At 43.6% G+C, this 18347-nt stretch overlaps 1 protein-coding gene across 1 annotated transcript in view; it reads left to right on the forward strand.

Annotated features, from left to right (window-relative positions):
- LOC114042165 (zinc finger protein 436-like) overlaps positions 1-4243 on the forward strand; it is a 22524-nt gene extending 18281 nt beyond the window's left edge. Inside the window, exons 5-6 of the mRNA XM_027860833.1 lie at positions 6-129; positions 2769-4243. Coding sequence (XP_027716634.1) covers positions 6-129; positions 2769-4168 — 1524 coding nt within the window. The 3' untranslated portion in view covers positions 4169-4243. The remainder of the gene's footprint in view (positions 1-5; positions 130-2768) is intronic.
- The last annotated feature ends 14104 nt before the right edge of the window (positions 4244-18347 follow it).

Raw genomic sequence — 18347 nt, forward strand, 5'->3', positions numbered from 1 at the left:
TGGGACATGCTGCCAGAAGCACTTCTTTGTCTGAAGCAGAAAATCCCAGGAGTCAGCTGGGAGCCAGTGGGTGGAGCAGCCCAGCTGGGCTCTTCTGTGTGGCCATTTTTGAAGCGCTGGAGGGTGCAGGTAGGTGTGTGGAGATGACCACCAGTGGTCACATGGCCATGTAGGGGAGACTCACTCCCAAAGGCTGGAAAGCAGGAACCTCTCTCCCCACAGCTTAGCAAAGCAGTCCTTTCTTTCCCAGTGCCAGGGACTCAGAATCAAGGGATAGAAAGGTCAGGGTTCAACTCTGAGAGGACAGAGTTAATGAACCACTAGAACTAATCCTTCAATAGAGGGATGCTTCCCAGGGTAACCTGCTAAGGCCTGCTCTGCCTTGGGAAAGCCTCCAGACCAGGGCTTCTTCACCTCTTTTGTTTCACAGACCCCTTGGGCAGCCTGGCAAATCCTGTGGACCCCTTCCTGTCTTTCCTTTTTTAAAAAAAATTTTTTTAATTGACATTCAATGACGAAGAGGAATTTAATGCATTCTTGAGAAGCCAGAGCTAAATAGAAAATTTGACTTTCAAATACAAGACTCAAGACAAGCATGAAAAGGTAAACAGGAAAGAGAAATCATAAGGGACTTATTAAAGTGGAACTGTTTACATTCCTACATGGAAAGATGATATTTGTAACTCATGAGACCTTTCTCAGTATTAGGGTAGTTGGAGGGAATATATATAGACAGAGGGCACAGGGTGAGTTGAATATGAAGAGAGGATGTCTGAAAATGAAGGGGTGAGAGAGAGGAATGTACTTGGAGAAAGAGGAAGGGAGAGGTAGAAAGGGGGTAAATTATCTCACATAAAAGAGGTAAGAAAAAGCTTTTACAGTGGAGGGGAAGATGGGGAGAGATGAGAAGGAATGAGTGGACTTTACTCTCATTGGATTTGGCTTAAGGAGGGAATAACATACACACCCAATTGGGTATGGAAATCTATCTCACCCTATGGGAAAGTAGGGGGGAAGAATAAGAGAGGGAGGGGTGATAGAAGGGAGGGCAGACTGGGGGAGGGGGTAATCAGAAGCAAACACTTTTGAGGAGGGACAAGTCAAAGGAGAGAATAGAATAAATGGGCATGGGACAGGATGGAGGGAAATATAGTTAGTCTCTCACAACATGACTATTATGGAAGTGTTTTGCATGACCACACATGTGTAGCCTATGTCAAATTGCTTGCCTTCTCAATGAGTGTGGGTGGGGAGGGAGGAGAGGAGAGAATTTGGAACCCCAAACTATAAAAACAAATGTTAGAAATTGTTTCTGCATGCAACTGGGAAATCAGATACACAGGCAAAGGGGTTTAGAAATCTGTCTTACCCTAAGAAGGCGAAGGGGACGAGGGGGTTGGGTAATAGGAGGCAGAACAGATTAGATGAAGGAGGAATCAGAATGCAGGCCATCACGGGATGGGGAGAGGAGAGGGATGAGGAGAAAACATGGAACTCAGAATCTTGTGGAAGTGAATGTTGAAAACTAAAAATAAAGAAATAAATAAATTGAAAAAAATTAAAAATTAAAAAAAATTTTAACTAATTAATTTATTTGGCGCTAGAAAAGTTTCTTGAGTTTACCACAAACAAATTCGGCAACTTGCCCAGGCACACACAGTTAGTAACTGTCTGAGGCGGGTTCAAGCCCAAGTGTTGTTGACGTGTAGACGCCTCCTTGGAATAATCTTAAATGCATAGAATAAATACATAGGGGATTACAGAGGAAATCAGTCATATGGAAGGCCACCAAATGTTACTTTTAGAAAGCTCACACATCCTGGGTTAAGAACCCTCTGCTCTATTCAAAAGAAAAGTAAAAGACAAACCAATAATTATCAAAGACTATCCCCCAGGTAGCCCAGGCCTTCTGTCAGGAGTGATTCAGGCACCACCACCATCACTGGACAGACCATGTTAATGACGTGCCCTATGATTCCAGTACCATTCCTTCTGAGCTCCTCATGCAAAGCGTGTTCCCTGGACATGCTGAAATCACCTTTCCCACACCCGCTTCCTGAGGACACACATGGCTTTGCTGGCTTGGGTTTGCATACCAAGCATTTAGCACAGTCCCATTATGTCACTGATCCGTAATTCTGCAGAGTGCTAGGGTTTTGACCAGACCCCTCCATGGCCACAGTGCCAATGCTCCCCAGAGCCCTTCGTACTAATGCTAAGCTTCTAGTTGGACCACAAGATATTGGGCCCAGAATGGAGTAGGCCTGCCTGATGAGTTCACTCACCCAGTGGTGATTTCCCCAGCTCCTTGTCCTGGACTCTGAAGTCATGGGAGTTCTTAAGAATGAGTTCTTCATATAGGGCAGGATCATCCCTCTAGAGAGGGGATGCCTGAATGCACACGCACACTTCAGCAAGTGCCCCGACTTCTCTGAGCCCCACTGTCTCCATTTGGCAAATGGGAAGGATGTGACTGCCTGGTGCTTTCCAGCTCTGGCATTCAGTGACTGCTGTCCCATCTCTGTACTGATGCAGGGTTTGAAGTTGAATAATGTCCTTCCCTCTCTGGGATTACATTTTTTAAAGTGTAAAATCTAGGGTTGAAGAGGAAGTCCCAAGTGCAGCCTGGAGAGGACTGAGATGGAAGGATTCAGGATTCTGGTACAAGTTTGACTAATAATAAGCTTTTCACAGGACTTTATACATTCTCTAGGATTAGCTTTCTAGCCCTCTGGGTTCAACTTCTGTTTCCTTATTTTTTTTTTCAGCTTGGGATACTAAACTTAAGAACCAGGAGTCAACTGAAAAGCAAGATTTAGGATCAGAAGAGACATTAGTGCAAAGACTCCCTGGGGATGTTCTCAGGAACAAAACCCTTGTGGGTAGTCCAATCCAAGAGATCAGGGTATGGAAGCAAATGCAAGACCTGGCAGGGAAGATTCCAAAGCAGATCATTTCCCACCAAAGTGATTTGAGGCAATTGATTCTGGACAGGAAAACTCCTATTGGGCACAGAGGCCATGAATGTGTTGACACTGGCAAAAAAATCCACAGGAGTACCTGCAAGTCCAAGAGGTCATGCAGTGACAATGAAGGTGAGGGTCTCCCAGCCTTGATTCCACCTCCAAGTCTGTGTAGGGTAGAGAAATCCTGGGATTGTGAGGAATTTGAAAAGACTTTTAGCCAGAATGCAGGGATGATCCAACATCAGAGAATTCACACTGGAGAGAAAACTGAGGAGTCCAAGGAATGTGGGAAGAGTTTCCAGGAGATCTCCCACCTTATGGAAGAGCAGGGAATTCACACTGGAGAGAAACCTTATACATGTAAGGACTGTGGAAAGTTTTTTACCCAGTATTCTTACCTCATCAGTCATGAAAGGATGCATAATGGAGAGAGACCTTATGAATGTAAGGAATGTGGGAAGGCTTTCAACTGGAAGTCATACCTCATTGGACACCAGAGAATTCACACTGGAGAGAAGCCTTATGAATGTAAGGGATGTGGAAAAGCCTTCAGCCACAGCTCAGCCCTTATTGCACACCAGAGAGTTCACACTGAAGAGAAGCCGTATAAATGTAAGGAATGTGGGAAGGCCTTCAAATGGAAATCGGGCCTCAACCAACATCAGAGAATTCATACTGGAGAAAAACCATACCAATGTAAGGACTGTGGAAAGGCCTTCAACTGGAAGACACCTCTCATTCAACACCAGAGAATTCACACTGGAGAAAAGCCTTATAAATGTGGTGAATGTGGGAAGGCCTTCAGCCAAAACTCAGCTCTTATTGTACATAAGAATATTCATACTGGAGAGAAACCTTATCAATGTAAAGAATGTGGGAAGGCTTTTCACTTGAATTCACACCTCATTCAACACCAGAGAATTCACACTGGAGAGAAACCCTATCAATGTAAGGAATGTGGGAAGGCCTTTAGCCAAAGTTCATCACTTATTATACACCAGAGAATGCACACTGGAGAGAAACCTTATCAATGTAAGGAGTGTGGGAAGGCCTTCAGTAGGAGCTCATCCCTTTTTGAACACCATAGAGTTCATACTGGAGAGAGACCTTTTAAATGTAAGGAATGTGGGAAGTCATTTAATAGGAATTCATATCTCATTCAGCATCAAAATTCTCATTGGACAGAAACCCTAGAAGTATAAAGAAACATGGGCAGAGTTGTATAGTCTGATGCAGACAGCAGATCCAATAGTATAATATATTTGACCATAACAGTGTGTTGAAATTGTATCTTGTTCTTCTCTCTCTCTCTCTCTCCCCCCCCTTCCCTCCCTCCCTCCCTCTCTCTCTCCTCTCTCTCTGTCTTTCTCTCTTTCTCTCTTTCATGTACACACACACACACACACACACACCAGGTAACTAGTATAAGGTGACAGTAATGGGAAGGAAGATTTAAAAAAGGAACCTAGAAGTCACTTGCAAACTGTCTCATGAATTAGGGGAGAACAGGAGCCATTGCCAACTGCCTCATAAATTAACTGAGACCACATCCTAAGACAATGCACTTAATTAGGGGGAGCCAGCTAGGCCTTACTGTAAGGGTCCCTGGGTCCTGCTGACTGCCTATGGTCTGGAAGCCTCAAAGAAGCTACAGGCTCCAGCCTTAAGATCAGCAAAACCTCAGCAAATGTTAAACTAATGAACTAACCCTAAAGTGTTGCAGGTAACTTTGAGGTGGTGTGGCTATGCTAATGAACCAAGAGAAAGGCGGCATGTATAAGTCAGGCCTTTCTCCACTCCCATCACTGAAATCCCATAAAAATGAGATCTCCCACACTTCTGCTCCCCCATCCCCCATCCCAGCACTCCTCCATTTGCTGCTGATCTATGCTGTAGAGTGTTTGCAACTCCAGTCCTCAATTACATAAGTGATCAGTGCCCTTCCACCTCCCCATTGTCTTGCCCACGTCTACCTCCCTCGATCACACCGTCCCGTATTCCCATGCCATCTGCCTCTGTGCCTTATTAAAGTGTGACTGAAGCATTATGTCCCATTTGCTGCCATAGTGGTCTTTTCCGGTGGGTATCCAAAGACCTCCACGTGCCTGCCCCCTTTGAACCCTAAATGCCTCCATTGTGGTTCCTCTTTCCTTTGGGTGTAAACTGGGAGCTCCAGGACTGGAGTGTCCCCCACATATAGCTGCCCTTACCATGAACAAGCATGGGGCAATGAATGAGAGAGGGCAGCAGATGAACCTCAGGTCCCTTTATCAAAAGGATATTCCTCTTATTTGTGTCCCAATAAATCCATGCATAATTCCATACAAATTAATAATTCCATAAATTCCATATATAAATAATATCAAATGTATAAATAATAAATAATTCTATGTAATTCCATGAATTTACACTTCAAGCAGCATCATAACCAGCACTAAAGGGCAACAAAAGAGCTAAAGAACAGATTATGTTGGTTCTGGCTGTTGACATTAAATGGACGTCCTTCCTTCCTGCTAATTATTGGCCAATATGAAAGAACGACATTGTAATGTCATTGTAGGAAAATGACATTGTAGGAGTTAAAAATTTGCCCATTAACCACTATCGCTTAACTTTTTAAAGAGAATCTACTTCATACCTTTTGTAGGATGAGGGGGAAGTGTCCTGGGAAAGATCTGTCATGTCAAGTCATGTCAAAAGCAGATATCATTTTACTAATATTGGAAAGCTTTCAACTGCAACACATCCTTGTTGAAGGTTAGTTCATTAAATGGGAAAGATTGATCAGTATAGTGAATATGGGAAATCCTCCTAGAGCAGAAAACAAAATCCTGGAGAATCATACAGAAAATAGACGTGTTTGGGAAACAAGTCATTGGGATTTACTGTCTTAGTCTGTGTTGAGGAGAAACTTTGTGGCTGGATTAGAGGTAGTGTAATTGAACAGGGCTCCACAGGACCCTAGCCTTCACATTCTGGCTCAGCTTCCAGGAGCCTTAGGAAAGTCCTTTCACTGTGTGTTTTGGTTTCCTCCTGCAACTACCTGGGTTGGTCATTCTTACAACACCTGTCATGAGCGTTATGAAGATCATGTGTGAGAATGTCTCTAATAACAAACCATCATCATCTATGTGTAAAAATACAAAACAGGAGAAATATGGGTGATGGAGAGGTCCAGACAAAATTTCATTAAGAATTTCAGGAGGTAGAGAGCACTTTGAGCTTGATGGATTAGGGAAGGATTGTGGAGAAGGTCCATGAGAGCTGAGCCTTGAAGGAAGAGAAAGGATTCTGAAAGGCAGAGGTGAGGAGAGAGCATTCCTGTCCCAGAGGATGGATTCTACAGATCCACAGAAGAACAAGGGAGCATGCTGCACTGGGGGGAAAGAGACCCTCGATGCAACATGGAATGTGGAGTGAATCAAGGGGGAAAATAGTAAGAATAAAAGATGTCAGAAGGCCCATGTGGGCCTCCTGTATTGTTGTTCAGTCCCTTTAGTCATGCCCAACTCTTCGTGACCCCATTTGGGATTTTCATGGCAGAGATACTGGGGTGGTTTGCCATTTCCTTCTCTAGCTCATTTTTATAGATGAACAACTGAGGCAAACAGGGTCAAATGACTTGCTCAAGGCCACATGTCTAGGAAGTGTCTGAATCCAGATTTGAACTCAAGAAGGTAAGTCTTCCTGACTCCAAGCCCAGCACTCCATCCACTGAGCCACCTAGCTGACCCTGGGCCTCCTCTAGGGAGGGCTCAAGCCCTTTTCCCTTCTCTCACCTAATGCCATCAGTAAGATGGAATTAACCTAATAGAAAGAGGCAAGGCACTGGTCATCTGGTGCCTTTCGAATAGTCCCCAATCATATCTATGCAGCCACAGGCTATTAAAGGGGTTCTCACTTGCCCCACAATTAGACTAGAATCAGTCACAGTGTGTGTCCTCCAGATTTCTTCAGGGAGCCTCCATTACATATGAATTTGCTGGGAGAGGGATAAAGGAGAGTGAAGAGTCAAAGATGACTGAAGTTTCAAACTTAGATCTCTGAGAAGGTGACGGTGTCATCCACAAAAATAGGGAAGTTGGGAGGAGAGATAGATGGGGGAGGGGGAGAAGAGATGGGCTCCACTTTGGACAGGCTGATTTAGGGTGCCAGTAGGACATTCTTGTGAAGTTCTGCAAGAAGTTGATAATTTGGGACTGAGGTTTAGGAGAAAGCAATTAGCCAGATATATAGAATTGGGAATCATTGATGTAGCAATGACCATTGAATCTTTTGGAGTAGAGGAAATCACTAAGGAATGTGGAGAACAAGATAAGCACATAGAATAGAGTTGGAAAACAGCCATTATTAGACCCAGCCTAAACACTGAACTATGCACACTAAATCTACACATTCATGCACAATCTACTCAAATCACAAACACAAATCTACAGACAAAAGCCATTTCATTTTTTTTAAAAATAAAGTAGTAAATTTTGTCTCATCACCCTTGTTTGGTCATGAAATCACCTAATTGTAGTTATGGAAGACAATTCATTAAGTTTTCCTACAATTAGGGTCTATGTAGGTCATGTCCATTGACAGTTTATGGTATAAGATGCTGATCTGAACCTATTTTCTGCTAAACTCTTTCATTTTCCCAGCAGTTGTCCAACTGGGAGTCCTCGCTGTCCTCCCTGCCCTCCATAGTCTGGGGCCTTGGGTTTATTCCATACGGCATGGCTGGATTCCTTTGCTTCTGATACCTGCTTGTCTTGGCTATTCCACTGGTCGACCTTTCTATTTTTAACCAATACCAAATGGTATTGATAGTGACTTATAATCACTATCTGGTAATGCTCATTCTTCTTCGTTCCTACTCTTTATTATTGTTTTCCCTGAGATTCTAGAGTTTTTGTATTTTAAGTCATGTTGTTTCTATTTTCATGCAATGAGTCCTTAACTTACTAAGTCTTTATGTATATAATTTTTTATTATATTGATGCAGCCAAACCACAACAATGGATTTGTCTCTGATTATTTGTTTTTCTTCCTTTTTGTATACTGTTGGTTTTAAATAAGTCTTAAGTATGTCGTAGACTTTCAGATATTTTCTGGATCTTGTTTGCTTTTTTCATGGAATTTCTCATTTTCAAAGACACTTCCTAAAAAGCTTTTGCACAAATAAAATCAATGCAATTAGAATAAATGAAAATGTTGAGTACTTAAAATATCTTTGTATCAAAAGCCCATGAACAGAAAGAAGTCAGATATCCAAGACACACATGGATGCCTAAGATACGCCCTCCAATGCATAAGTGAAAAAAGGATAGGAAGAAATCCTTTTTTCTGCTTTTAGAGTGTTTATTGATGTTTTGCATCATCTTCATTTCCAAATCTACTCTATCTCATCCTCACTCCGTAGAAATGCACTCCCTTTGACAATGGGTGCAAAATGCCACAAACCAAGTCAAATTAGATTTCAGCATACATTTGCCAAAGCCTGACATGCTATTTTTGTGGAGGAGATGAAGACATGTAGGCAAGTTGATAATATAGTTAGGTGGTTGCAAAACTGCCCAAATGATGAGACCCAGCAGCTAGGTGGCACCACAGTGCACAGAGCACTGGACCTGGTGTCAGGAAGACCTGAGTGCAAATGCAGCCTCAGACACCTAGCTATTTGACCCTGGGCAAGTCATTTAACCTCCATTTGCTTCAGTTTCTTCACCTGAACAATGGGAGTGATAGCACCTAAATAACAGATTTTGTGAGGATCAAATAAGATATGCTAGACTTATGAATGAATCCTTGTTCCCTTCCCCACCCAGAGAGTCCAGAGACAGTGTTGACCAGGGTGGTAGAGTGCCTTGACACCATACCAGATGAAGATCAATTCAGGGTCCTAGGGTCATTTAGCCTAGAGAAAAAGAGACGAAGTAAGGTTTGAGATAGCTGTCTTCAGTTGTGGTTGTTCAGTCATGTCAGTTGTGTCCAACTCTTCATGACCCCATTTGGGGTTTTCTTGGCAAAGACACTGGAATGGTCTGTCATTGTCTTCTCCAGCTTATTTTACAGATGAGGAAACTGAGGCAAACAGGATTACGTGACTTGCTCAGGGTCACATGGGTACTTATCAGAGGCTGGATTTGAACTCGGATCTTCCTGGGTCCAGGCCTGGCACTCCGTGTGCTATGATGCCACCTAGCTGCCCCTCAAATGTGTTTAGGGCTGCCATACACAAGACGGATGAGTTCTCATCTGCTTTACTCTAAAGAGAAGTAGAGCAGAGAGGTGATTTTTGGCTTGCTTAAAAGAAAAAAAAACTAGATACCTGGCTAGTATTCATTACGAAGGAGGGGTCTGTTAGGACTGGAGGCAGGCATGGTCACACAGACCTGACTGAAAGGAGTGTATCAACATCTTGAATAATTCTAAGTGTTCCAATATGGAATGGGCTGCTGTGGGAGACGGGGTCTCTCCCTCATCATTGGGCTGCAAGCAGCTGAAAGATCAATCATTTGGGGCGGCGAGTGTTGCAGAGGGGACTCTTGGTAAGGATCTTAGATTCTGAGGTTTTTTTTGCCATTTCTGGGCCTCATTTTTCATCTTCACAAAATAAAAGATTGAAGTAAATTATTTCTATGGACCCTGGCAGTGTTACTATTCTAATATTCTGCAGCTGGCTAGGCTCCATTTCATGTATTCTCTTCCCAGATACAGGGTATACAAAACCCTAACCTTGGTCTCCCAACTGGATCATTGGGTAGAGTTTCTCAACATGGAAGCATAGAGTTTGGTCACAGGCAGCCCAGGGAAGGTGCCAGACAGTGTCCAAGTCTGACTCCAAATCCTCTCCAGAGCTTCCTGCAGGGTGAGGTGCACACGTGCCCTTCCTCTGGACACAAAGCCCAAGTCTCTGGTTTCAGAACCACTTCATTCCAGCTCATCAGAGGCCCCACAGTGGGATGCTCCATAGCTCTGAGCCCAGATGGCCCCAGGACACACAGTCTGAGACCTCAAGAGTCTCGATTATTTCTTAAAACTCCTACCTCCTCCTGAACCAGAAGTTCTTAGTCTTTTTGGTGTGTAATGATCCCCTGCCTGAAATACACAGGAAACCAAACATTAGTGAAAATGAAGATAAAATTGTTTTCCCATCCAAGTCCATAGATCCCCTAAAATCATCCCATGGATCCTAGGTTCTAGGGTCCCTGCTGTCGACGACAAGAATTTATTAAGCATAGAGCTTAGCTCAGCGCCTTGTACATAGTAAGCCCTTAACAAATGCTGATTGACTGCATTCAGCGCTCACTAGGAGACAGGCACCATGTAAGGCGCTGGGGATCCAGTTACAAAGAATGAAGCAATCTCCAGGAGCAACAGTTTACATCCTCATAGGGGAGAGAACAAGTCCATGTAAACAATATAGAGCACAAACAAAACAAATATGAACACAGAAAATTAGTTACATACGGGTAGTATGGGAGGGAGGATGTTGACATTTGAGGGGATCGTGAAAGCTTCAGGCAGATCATGCCTGAGCCTGATCTTAAAGGAAAGGCGAACTCAGGTGGCTCTGAGAAGGGAGGACAGCTGGGCTTGTGGAATGGCCAGTGCACAATCATGGAGATGGGAGATAGAGAGCTCTGTGTGTGAGGAACAGAGAGAAAACAGTTTGAAGGGAAATGCAAATAAAGCCGTAAAGAGAGGCTGGGTCAGCTTGTGTTGGACTTTAAACATTTACATTTCATCCTAGAGGCCATAAGTGGACAAAGGGAGTTGTGTGGTCAGATCAGGACTTCATAAGAATTTCTTTGGCAGACAGATGGATGGACTGGAGTGGAAAGAGCCTTCATTTGAAGCAGGAAGACCAATAGGGAGCTGTTGCAATAATCTAAGGGGGAGGTGATGAGGTCCTGAAGCAAGGTGGTAGCTGTGTGAATGGGGAGAAGGGGCTGGCACTGGGAGAGATATTAGGAAGACAGGAACAGCAAAATTTGGCAACTGACATGATAGGTGAGGTGGGGGGGGGTGAAGGGGCCAGGATAAGGCCAAAGGTGTGAGGCCAACACCGAAGGATGGTGCTGCCTTCGACAGATTCGAGAAAGTTCGGAAGAGCTGAGGGGTTTGGAGTCTCTGGGACATCCGGCTTGAAAAGTCCAAAAGCCAATTGATGATGTGAGACTGAAGTTCAAGGGAGCTACTGGGGCTCCACCTGGAGCTCTGGGTATCATCTGCTTAGAGACAATGATAGACCTGTGGGAGCTGATGATATTAAAAAGAGGAAGAGGAGAAGAGAAAGGAGCCCAGGACGGAACAGGAAGAAACGGCAGCATTTCAGAGCATCCTGTGGATGACAAGCTAGCAAAGATGAGGAAGCAGGAGCAGTCAGGTGGATGGGAATCTGACCAGGAGAGAATACTAAGTGTCGCGGTACCCCTACGCTCCCGGCTGAAGGGATGGCTGTGTCCCCGAATGTCACTGCTCCCGAAAGAGCAAGTCCATTCATGTTGGCCTAGTGGCCTCCCAAGACATAGCAGAAATAGGAAGCAAGGGGATTGGGGGTGTGGGATGTGCAGGAAGTGTGTTTGAAGGTGCTCTGGAGGACAGAGTGGTACAGATGAGGAAGGGCCTTTATCTGGTACCATCAGTTCGAGAGTCAGCTGGAATTGCTAATTTGCTGTTTGATGTTGGGAAACTCACTTCACTCCTCTCTCTAGGGTCTCACTTTCCTGAGTAGATGAAGGGATTTCAACCAGATGATCTCCAAGGAACTTTCCTCACTATTAGAGTCAAGAAGAATGACATTGGTCACACTCTTTGACAAGGATCTAAGTAGAAAGGTCTACCACCCACTCTCATCTTTGTCTTTCATTCATCATCCTTTGGAGGCAGCTGGTGGTACATTGGGTAGAGTGTGGACCTAGATTCAGGCAGATCTGAATTCAAATCCAGCCTCAGACACTTACTAGCTGTGTGACCCTGGGCAGGCCACTTAGCTTCTGTTTGCCTCAGTTTCCTCAACTATAAAACACCTATCTTGCAGGGTTGTTGTGAGGATCCAATGAGCTAGTATTTATAAATGTTTAGTGTTTAGTACACTGCCTGGCACATAGTAGGTACTATAGAAATGCTTAATCCCTTCCTCCAGTCTTCATCAGAACCTGATCAGAGTTCCAGGATGAAGCCTGTCAGTCGGTAAACATTTATTAAGCACCTACTATGTGCCTGACACTGTGCTAAGCTTTGGAAATGGGAAAAAAAAGGCAAAATGCAATCCCCTCCCTCAAGGAGCTCACAATCTAATCGGGGAGGCAAGCAAACATGTGTAAACAAGCTATATGCAAAATAAGTAGGGAATAACTAAAAGAGGGATGGCAGTAGAATTAAGAAAGACTGGGAAATGCTTCCTATAGGTGAGATTTTAACTGTACTTGAAGGAGGTGAAGGAAGGCAGGAGACAGAAATGAGGAGGGAGAGTGTTCCAAGCATGGGGGCCAGCCAGAGAGAATGCCCAGAACTAGGAAATGGGGGGCTGGTTCTTAGCATCAGGGAAACCAGTGTCGCTGGATCCAAGTGTATGTGGGGAGGGGTATGTAAGAATTAGAAAGGCAGGAGGGAGCAGGTTAGGAAGGGCTTGAGATGCCAAGTAGAGGGTTGTATATTTGTTCCTGAAGGCTAGAGTTTAGTGAGTAGGGGCATGACAGCATCAGATCTATGTTTTAGGAAAATCACTTTAGGCAGGCTCTCTTCCTGCATTTGATAAATGAGGAGGGTTCCAGGGGAGGAACCCTCAGTCACTTGGGCTGCAATTAGATGGCCCACCACTCCCACCAAAGCCATTTCTTCCTTTTCTTGTCTCCCTCCTTGTGAAAGGGCCAATTCAGAGATGATGGCAGAAGGGAGAGGGGAGCTGTCTTGAAGAAAATTAGGCTTGCCTTTGACACCTCCCTGGAAATCACTGTAAACTTGTAACCCAAGCCCCACGAACATCCAGCCCTGGGATCAGAGGCAGCCCCTTTCTGACAGCATTGCCAAAGTAGTAGATGAGGGGAATGTGAGGCTAGAGTTAACCTAGATTTCAGCAAAGCTTTGAATAAAGTATCTTATAGTGTTCTTGTGGAGAAGATGGAGAGATAAGGATGGAATGATAATGCGACTAGAGTGATCCACAGCTGGTTGGATGGTCAGCCTGAAAGAGAATCCTTCATCCTTGGTGTCCCTCTGGCAGGAGGACTCCAGCAGTGGACCCCAGGGATCTCTGCTTTCTGTGCTCAGTGCTCATAGCTGTCAGTGACGTGGATAACAGCATACATAGCGCCAAGCTGGGGGGGGTGGAGCTAACACACTGGATGGCAGAGGCAGGAGCCAAAAGGAGCTGGACAGGCTAGTGCACTCAGCTGAACCTAACAAGATCAAAGTCAATAAATGGGGAGAAATATAAATAAAGTCGTGCACTTGGGAACAAAAAAATCAGCTCCACAAACAAAAAATAGGAGGGTGTGGTTGGTCAGCAGTTGTTCTGCAAAGGATACAAAGCTCTCCATGGTCTGTGAGCTCCACGTGGGCCACCAGTAGCAAGCAGCAGGCAAAAACGATAATGGGGTGTTGGAGGCCTTAAGGGGGCAGAGGTTCCAGGAACAATTTGGTGACAATCCCACCACTCTGTGCCAAGGGCCAGGCTTCATCTGAGTGCCATGTACAGTTCTGGGCACCACATGCTGCAGAGTATCCAAGGGAGGGCAACCAGCATGCGGAAGGCCGTGAGCCCATGTCATGAGGAGATGTTGAAGGCTATGAAGCCCAGATAGAAGGAGGCTCAGGGGGACATGACAGCTGTCTTCAGGAATTCAAAAGGCTTTCATAAAGGAAGGATTCATCTCCTGTTTGGCCCCAGAGGCAGAACCAAAGAGCTGCCAAGATGTCAATGGAGGCTCCAGGTCAGGATGAGAGCTGTCCAAAAAGAGAATGGATGCTCTGAGATGCGACGGGCTCCCCCTTCTTGGAAGTCATCAAGCAGAGGCTACATAACCACTTGTTGGGAATGTGGCTTGGACTAGCCACATTGAGTTCCCTCTCAATTCTTAAATCTGGTGATCATGTAATTCCTGGACCGGGCTCTGGGGAGGGCCTGACGTTATCACCTACAGAGACATGGTCACTGAAGCTTTGAGAGTGAATGAAATCCGCAAGGGAGAGAATGCAGAGAATAGGGAAGAGAGCCCAAGATAGAACTCTAAAGGACAGCTACCTTTCAAGGTGGAAGAGGAAGATGAGAGTTAATGAAGGAGTGGTCAGACATGGAGGACAACAAGGAGAGGGACAGGGCATGAAAATGAAGGAATAATAAATGGAAGGAAGGTGAGCAGGGCTAAAAAGCTGCTCAGAATCAAGATAGGAGAGGAGAGGGGCTGGATTGAGTAATGAGAGGATCATTGGTGACCTTAGAGGAAACAACTGCCGTCCAGTAGTGGGGACTGAAACCTAATGGGCTGGAGAAATGAGTTGGTGATGAACATTTGGAGCCACCCATGTCAGAAGGAAGTTGAGTGGTTTTTTACTTTATTATTTTTAATAATATTTTATTTTCCCAATTGCATGCAAAAACAATTTTAACATGTGTTTTTAAAATTTTTGAGTTCCAAATTCTCTCTTTCCTCCCTCTCCTCCCCGCTCCCTGAGATGCTAAGCAACTTGATATAGGTTATACATGTGCAGTCATGCAAAACGTTTTCATATTTGTCATGTTGTGAAAGAAAACACAGACCAAAAAATGTGAAAAAATATAAAAAGTGAAAAATAGTATTCTTCAATCTGCATTCAGACTCCATCATTTCTTTCTCTGGAGGTGGAGAGCATTTTTCATCATTAGTCCATTGGGATTGTATTTTGGATCACTGTATTGCTGAGAATATCTAAGTCAATCACACTCGATCATCATATAATATTGCTGTTACTATCTACACTGTTCTGGTTCTGCTCACTTCACTATGCATCAGTCCATGTAAGACTTTCCGGGTTTTTCTGAAAACCACCTGCTCATCATGTCTTGTAGTACAATAATATTCCATTATAATCATATACCAAAACTTGTTAAGCTATTCCCCAATTGATGGACATCCCCTCAATTTCTAATTCTTTGCCACCACGAAAAAAGCTGCCGTAAATATCTTTGTACAAATAGGTCAGTTTTGCTTTTTTTTTTATTTCTTTCTGATACAGATGTAGTAGTGGTATTGCTGGGTTAAATGGTCTGCACAGTCTTGCAGCCCTTTGGGCATAGTTCCAAGTTGCTTTCCAGAATAGTTTGGTCAATTCAAGCTCTACCAACTGTGCATTAGTGTCCCAATTTTCCCACATCCCCTCCAACATTTATTATTTTCTTTTTCTGTCATATTAGCCAGTCTAATAGGTACAAGATGGTACTCAGAGTCATTTTAATTTGCATTCCTCTAATCAATCATGATTTAGATAATTTTCATGTGACTGTAGATATCTTTGATTTCTTTATGTGAAAACTGCCTATTCATATTCTTTGGCCATTTATCAATTGAGGAATGACTTGTATTCTTATAAATATGATTCAGTTCTGTATACATTTGAGAAATGAGACCCTTATCAGAGATACTTGCTGTGAAAAGTGTTTCCCCACTTTCTGCTTTCCTTCTAATTTTGGCTGCATTGGTTTTGTTTGTGCAAAATCTTTTTAATTTAATATAACCAAAATTATCCATTTTACATCATGTAATGCTCTCTATCTCTTGTTTGGTCATAAGTTCTTCCCTTACCCATAGACCTGACAGGTAAACTATTCCATGCTCCCCTAATTTGCCTATGGTATCACCCTTTATGTGGAAATCATGTATCCATTTTGACCTTATCTTGGTATATGGTCTGAGAAACTAGGTCTCTACTTGGTTTCTGCCAAAGAAAGTCAAGTTATTTTAGCACATAACTGGAGGCAGGAATAGGCACAAAGGATGGGGAGACCTGAACCTGACTGTATCTAGAGGGACGGGGGCATTAAGGAGACAGAGGCACTGGAGGGCTTTCCTTCAAGAAGACCCTTTCCCCTCTCAATCTATCAGACATTTATAGCCAGCCCTATTTTTCTTCTAATCTCCAGTATTGCATTACAAACTGTCTTTTGGACATCTTGAACTATATGTCCCTTAGGCATTTTAAACTCACCATGTCCAAAACACAACTCATTACCTTTCTTCCCCACCCCCAATCAACTCACCCCTTTTCCAGAGTATTCTATTAATCTTCATGGTACTACGATCCTTCCACTAACCCACGCTGATGACATTCACACTTCTCTTCATTCTCTCTCTAATCTCACTTACCCCAAACACTTCCCTCACAATGGCAGGTTTGGGTTTTGGTTTTTTTGGTTTTTTGTTTTTGTTTTTTGCAGAGCAGAAAGCAAACAGGTAGGGTATCCATGCACACAATCTAGTGGCTCAACTGTCAGGGTAATAAGGTACCTTTAGAGTGAAGGGGATACACTGCAATTACCATCCACTGCAGTCCCTGAGCACTCACTAGTGTGTTTCATATTTAAACAAAATCAGTCACAATGATACTATTGATTCTTACACATGAAGCATTCAGTATAAGTTAAAAGCAAAAAATAATCATAACAATTACTCAATAGAATGCAAACATAAGGATAATATTTAGTCAGTAGAATGCAAAATCCAAATATATTTGCCCACCCATAAACCTGGATCAGTCTTCCACCAATTCATACAGTGACTATGGAGAAGAGTGAGCACACACAAATACATCAAGGAGACCTATGAATAGAGAAATCTACATAACTCACACCTCTGGCAGGAAAGCCTTGATACCTTTCTTTTGTTAGAGAACAATCTATACACCCTCCCCATAACCTGCTGGGCAAAACCAGTCCTCTGCTATCTGCTACCCTTCTGGTTCTCATAGCTCTTCTGCCAGGCAAAGCAACTTCTCTGCTATTCTAGGTCTGCTGAAACAGTGTCAAAATCTCTTAGCACATAGCTACCTTTGGCAGAGTGCTGAGAAAGTGTTCTTGCATCTTTAGCAAAAATATATCATCATCATCGCCACCGCCACCACCATTCTCATCATCATAGCTAGCATTTATATCATGTTCTAAAGTTTACAAAATGCTTTTCAAAAATCATCTCATTTGATCCTCACAACAGCCCTGGGAAGTAGGTGCTATTATCTCCAGTTTTACAGATGAGAAAACTGAGACAAACTTAAATGACTTTCCCAGGGTCATGCAGCTAGTAAGCATAGCTCAAAACAACTGCACAGCCTGCCTTTCACCTACACCGTTCCTTTCTCTCAAGCTATAAAGGGAAATAAACGGCAAAGCAGGTACCCTTCCATAGGCTACATATGGTTGTAGTGGGTAAGAAGCCCAGTTAGCTATTCACAGAGCAGCAGGACTCAGCTTTCCTCCAATCAGGCTGCAGCAACTACAGGCCTGTCTGGCTTCTGTACAGCTTTCAGATGACTCAGGATTTTTTCCAGTTGATCAGCTCTCAGCAAAGCAATGTTTCTGTTTTAATCATCACAGTTCCCAGAAAATCAGTGGCAGAGCCCGCCTGAATTGATGGTCATGCCCCTTTCAAGTATCTCTTCAAGCCATGGTAGTATTGATTCAATTACCCCTCCTAGCAAAGGAGATGAATTGGTGGCATCAGGGCAGGTGTCTGGACGGCTGTGAAGCGTAGTCTAGATTACCACTAACTGATATATCAATGGAGATAGTTCAGCCCCAATTAAAGACTTCCAAAGCATCATCTCCGGAAATGCAGCAGACTTGGAAGGTACAGCATAACAGGGCATCCCAGCCAGAAGGTGAATGGGGTGGGAAGAAGATTCTGGTTGGTCTTAAGCCTGCTAGATGTACTCATGGAAGAGTTGGGAGGGTTCCTGGATAGTTAAGCTGTGACTGCCATAATATCTTCCATAATGTCTGCTTTCTTGTTGCTATATAACAGTAGATAGAGTGCTGGGCTTGAAATCAGGAAGACTTGAGTTCAAATCCAGCTTCAAACACTTACTATCTGTGTGATACTGGGCAAGTCACTAACTTTTGCCCACCTCAGTTTCATCATCTGTAAAATGGGATAATGATAGCACCTGCCTCAGGGTTGTCACAAAGACCAAATAATTATTTTGTAAAGCACTTAGCACATGGTTCCTGGCACATAGTAGACACCTAATAAGTGATTGTTTCCTTCTGATGAGATATCTTATATTTTCTTCTATTTTTCTCAGTCTTGATGTTTAAATATTTCTTGTTATCTTATGGAGTCATTGGCTTTTATTTGGAGACGTGGTGATGGCTGTGTCAGAGGAGAGAAGGAGGCATATTCAAGAAATGTTGTGAAAGTA

This window comes from Vombatus ursinus, unplaced genomic scaffold (assembly GCF_900497805.2).
Source record: "Vombatus ursinus unplaced genomic scaffold, bare-nosed wombat genome assembly UNPS02014270.1, whole genome shotgun sequence".
Classification (NCBI taxonomy): domain Eukaryota; kingdom Metazoa; phylum Chordata; class Mammalia; order Diprotodontia; family Vombatidae; genus Vombatus; species Vombatus ursinus.